The 5207-nt window shown below is 40.3% G+C and overlaps 1 protein-coding gene across 1 annotated transcript; it reads left to right on the forward strand.

Annotated features, from left to right (window-relative positions):
- The first annotated feature begins 1239 nt into the window (after positions 1–1239).
- Positions 1240–3679, forward strand: LOC108986541 (DELLA protein GAIP). The gene has a single exon (XM_018959182.2). It carries the CDS (start codon positions 1414–1416, stop codon positions 3253–3255), a length of 1842 nt encoding a protein of 613 aa, XP_018814727.2. The 5' UTR covers positions 1240–1413; the 3' UTR covers positions 3256–3679.
- Positions 3680–5207: the final 1528 nt, after the last annotated feature.

Consider the following 5207-nt stretch of genomic DNA (forward strand, 5'->3'; position numbering starts at 1 on the left):
ACCCAGTTTACAGCAGAATTTTGCCAACAATGCATAATTGGTATTCTCTTAAGTCCCGGTTTGAATTGAAAATTCATTTCAACTAATCATTATAATTTTTTTTAAAAATTTTTATATAAAATATATTAAATAATTCAACTTTTTCAAATCTCAAAATAATAATAATATTAAAAAATTATATTCTAACAATATTTTATTCAACTTATCTAAAATCAATTCAACTCATCTCTAAATTCAAACGAGACAAATCTTTTATCCAATCTAAATTAAATAGACATCACATTAAATGTTTATATTGGATTCATATGAACATAATTGAAAAACCGACCTATAATTTTTTGGGTTTAGCTTACATCTTGTTAAAATGAATAATTCTATATATCACATTCACATCTTATTTTGATTATACTAAATGGTATGTGGTACATTCATCAGTATTAGATAATAAAAAAATATGTAATAAATGATTATTTAATGTTGATAAATATATCATATCATATTTAGTAAAATGAAAATGAAATAATAATATCATGTATAAAATTTTTCTATTAAAATTTTATTCGATTTATTCTGTTTAAAAAATGAATGGATAAAATTATTTTAAATGAAATTTAAGTTGACTTTTTTTTTCAACCTATGCATAATAATGGCGTCTCTTAATGCCTTTTGTCAATAGATTTGTCGAATTTATGAGTATTAAAAGGTAATGTATCTTTGATCTCTCAAAAATAATAATTATTTCGAAATGGCGTATTTATTTATGAAGTGGCTTATTCACAGCATAAGCCGAGCAAGCCGAATGGGCCATTCCAACCTTGGCTTACAAAAACATAATACAAGGAAGTTTCCTTTCTTTTTGTGGTGTTGAAAACAGTGCCGTTAGTACTTTAGAGTAAACCTAGACCTAGTAACTCCCAACACCTCTGCTCAAACTATTCTTAACTATAATTAACTCACAAACCCAAATCATGTGCAGCATAAAGCAAGTCTGTCCTAGAAAACAGGATTAAAATGAAAGGCATCCCCATTGAGTTCTACTTCTTCCTCCATTTTTATCTGCTCGAGCTTTTTGTAGACTGTAGCAGTAGTGATAGTTGTTGTTGTAGCCTTTAGGATCATTGGAGCTCGAGCCTCATCACGAGCTCTTTTTTTTTTTTTTTTTCATAATTATCTTTTAAGAAAAAAAAAAAAAGGAGAAAACTTTTTTAATATGGTTTTTATTTTTTATTTCTCTCTCTGACGATGAAGTGGTAGTAGGAGTGAAAAACCAAGCAAAACCCCCCAATCCCCAATGCTCAGATTCTCCACGCATTCATAGCTCCACTCTCCCCATATCCGGACCCTTTGGGAAACTCTTCTCGCCATCGCCTCCATCACTCACTCTTCAAAGATAGAAGAAATTAGGAGGAAGCCATGAAAAGAGAGCTGGATCCTAATCTCCATTCTCTGGCCGATTCTTCCATCACTGCAAGTGCCAGCTCCGGTAGCAGTACTGGTAAAGCTAAGATGTGTTGGGAAGATGAGGTCCAACCAGACGGTGGCATGGACGAGCTCTTGGCTGTGTTGGGTTACCAGGTGAGGTCCTCCGACATGGCAGAGGTTGCCCAGAAGCTGGAACTTCTTGAGGATTTGATGGGTAATGCTCAGGGTGACGGTCTCTCTCAACTCGCAACCGATACCGTCCATTACAACCCCTCCGATCTCTCGACATGGCTCCAGAGCATGCTCTCCGAGTTGAACCCTCCTTGCAATGATTTCGACCCCATCGTGCCGCCTGCTGCCGGTGCCCCGCCCGCTCCACTCGATGATTCTTTGCTGGCTCTGGCCGAATCTTCCACCATCACCTCCATCGACTTCGATAAACAAAACAATAACAGTCACAACCGAGTCTTCGAGGAATCCTCTTCTTCGGATTACGATCTCAAAGCTATTCCTGGCAAGGCAATGTATAGCCAACCTCAAAGCCAGATCGAATATTCTCCATCCTCAAGAGACTCCAAACGTTTGAAATCCTCATCGGCCTCTGGGTCAAACCCTGATATCTCGTTTTCGGGTTCTTCTACTACTGTAGGCGGTGGTTTCACTGTTTCCACCGAGTCAACTCGCCCAGTTGTACTCATCGACTCGCAAGAGAACGGAATTCGCCTCGTCCACGCTTTGATGGCCTGCGCCGAGGCCGTACAACAGAATAGCCTCGGCCTAGCAGAAGCCCTTGTCAAGCAGATCGGATACTTAGCCGTGTCCCAAGCCGGTGCCATGAGGAAGGTCGCCACGTACTTCGCCGAGGCCCTGGCACGGAGAATCTACAAGCTTTACCCTAAGAACCCTCTCGACCACTCGCTCTCCGACATACTCCAGATGCATTTCTACGAGACCTGTCCCTACCTCAAATTCGCTCACTTCACTGCCAATCAAGCCATCCTCGAAGCCTTCGAGGGCAAAAAGCGCGTCCACGTTATCGACTTCTCCATGAACCAAGGGATGCAGTGGCCGGCTCTGATGCAAGCTCTCGCTCTCCGCCCCGGCGGCCCACCCGCTTTTCGCTTGACTGGTATTGGCCCTCCTGCCCCGGACAATTCCGATCATCTCCAGGAAGTGGGTTGGAAGCTGGCCCAGTTGGCCGAGACGATTCACGTCGAGTTTGAGTACAGAGGGTTCGTCGCCAACAGCCTCGCGGATCTCAACGCCTCCATGCTCGATCTGCGGCCCAGAGAGGTTGAGTCGGTCGCGGTTAACTCTGTGTTCGAGTTGCACAAGTTATTGGCTCGGTCCGGAGCGATCGAGAAAGTGTTTTCAGTGGTAAAGCAAATGAAGCCGGATATCGTGACGGTGGTCGAGCAGGAAGCGAACCACAACGGACCAGTTTTCTTGGACCGGTTCACCGAGTCGCTGCACTATTACTCCACCATGTTCGACTCGCTGGAGGGATCCGTGAGCAATCAGGACAAGGTGATGTCGGAGGTCTACTTGGGGAAGCAGATATGCAACGTGGTGTCGTGTGAGGGTGTGGACAGGGTCGAACGGCACGAGACGTCGGTTCAGTGGCGGGCTCGGCTGGGATCTGCCGGGTTCGAGCCGGTTCATCTCGGGTCAAACGCATTCAAGCAAGCTAGCATGTTGCTGGCCCTGTTCGCCGGTGGCGAAGGCTACCGAGTGGAAGAAAACAATGGGTGTCTGATGCTGGGTTGGCACACTCGTCCACTCATTGCTACCTCTGCATGGCAACTCGCCGGTAAAGCTACATTAGCCCATTGAGTCAACTCAGCGAGTCCGTTAATCTCGTTTCCGATTTCAGCCCCCGCCCACCATGACTTTAGTGGACTGGGTCTCTGTCAATGGGTTCTGCTGAGCTGGGTGGCTCACCCCTGACACAGACCGAGTGAGACCCACCACTCCGGACCTCAAGTCCCTGTCTCCTCCATCTTTTCTTTTCCAATCCCCCCCCTCTCTCTCTCTCGCCTTTCCTTTAGGTATTTTTCTTAGCTATTTGATTTCTCCATTTGTTTTGTTTGGTTTTTCTTTTTCTTTTTTGGGTGAAATCTTTTTTGTAATTTTCAGGTTGAATCAAAAGTTATCGTCTATTAATGTTTGTAAGTTTAAATATATACTATAATAGCTTAGCTTTGTGATGATATAAAGTTTAGAACTTTTTTAATGAGTGATTGGTGTTGTGCAAGAAGACCCAACTAGCGTCGTTCATTTTGAGAATGATGATGAGGGTGAAAAAAGAAAGAAAAAAAAAAAAGAGAAGAGTTTCTGCCCAGGCTCTGCAATTGGTGTAAGTTGCAGCTTTGCTGCTATTGGTAGGACTGAAGTTTATGTGACAAATGAGTGTGTTGCTATATGCATAGTTGTATAAATTCAAAATCGATCGAAATCTGCTGCTATGTTCCCGAGAATTATGGTTACAGAATCCTTTTTTATGTCAGGAAAGCATAATCAAATATGAAACTGAAAAAAAAAAAAAAAAAGCTCACTTATGTCAAGTTTCTTCTTGTGATTTTCCACTTTCTTAGAAAGGTTCACTTTTGCTCTGCCCTTGTATGTGAGATATCAGGAATCACTCACTCCACACAGCTAGCTTTGCGAGTTGAATCATAATTCTTTCTCCAGATTTTTTTTTTTTTACCTCTTTTACTTTTTGAGAAAATCCATTGAAAGCTATGTGTTGCACTGTGTTCTTGTTTGACCAGAAACCTCATTCATTAAGATTCATGTGTTGTTGCATGATGTTTTGGTTGGTTTGACCCTTTCATTGCCTATAGAACTTTTAACTTTAAAGTTACAATGCTATAAATCAACAGATGAATTAGGTTGGGTAAAAATTATTAAGTTCTTTATTGTTTTAGTGGTTGAAAGTACCCAAAACTTAACATATGAATAACAATTATATCGAGAATTACTGGGTAAGCTCTGGGAGAAATTTTATTTATAGTCTCCAAATGATTGCGTGTGCAGATTCATTAATATATTTTATTAAATAGAAATTATTTATAGTCTCTAAATGATTGCGTGTGCAGATCTATTAATATATTTTATTAAATAGAAATTATTGTAATTTGATAGGAATATTATTGTAATTTTAAAAAATTTTTAAAGATAAAATTATCCAGACTTATATAAGTAATTCTCATTTAGAAACTGTATATAGCATTACTCCTCGTAACTTTTTAACCTTTCAACGGATGAGAATTGCCCAGCAAAGTTGAAATTTTCTTGGAAAATCATTCAGGTTAGCTAGATAAGTCCAAATTCTAAGGATTTAAGCTGGTACAAAGCTAAAATGGTTAACCACCAAAGCAGTGATCTTGCTTTATAGCCTTGAATGTAGATTGGGTCAGAGATGATGGTCAGGTCAGGGTTTCTTCCACTTGCCTCGCACAGGAATGAAAGCAAGGGAGAGATTAATGTATATTAATTACTATATATCACCATTAAGATGATCTCACTGCTGACCTCCTTTGCGAGGCAAGTGTTATCTGAGTGAAGATCTTGAGAAATAAATAAATAAAAAGGTTGGTGGTCCTTTCATTACCTTTTAACATTCATGCATTCCCCTTATAATAAAGTACTCTTTGTACTTTAAGTACATACAGCTCAAAGGACTTGGGGAGTCTTTTGAAGAGGCAAAAACATGAATAGGCTATATTTGTATATAACCAATACTTGAATCTCTCTTTCCACTTTAAACAAATCACCTGATGGCC

This window comes from Juglans regia, chromosome 13 (genome assembly GCF_001411555.2).
Source record: "Juglans regia cultivar Chandler chromosome 13, Walnut 2.0, whole genome shotgun sequence".
Classification (NCBI taxonomy): Eukaryota; Viridiplantae; Streptophyta; class Magnoliopsida; order Fagales; family Juglandaceae; genus Juglans; species Juglans regia.

Bases quoted from the DNA above. Each gene is read 5' to 3' on its own strand.
- LOC108986541 (XM_018959182.2), top strand. From the start codon at position 1,414: ATGAAAAGAGAGCTGGATCCTAATCTCCATTCTCTGGCCGATTCTTCC.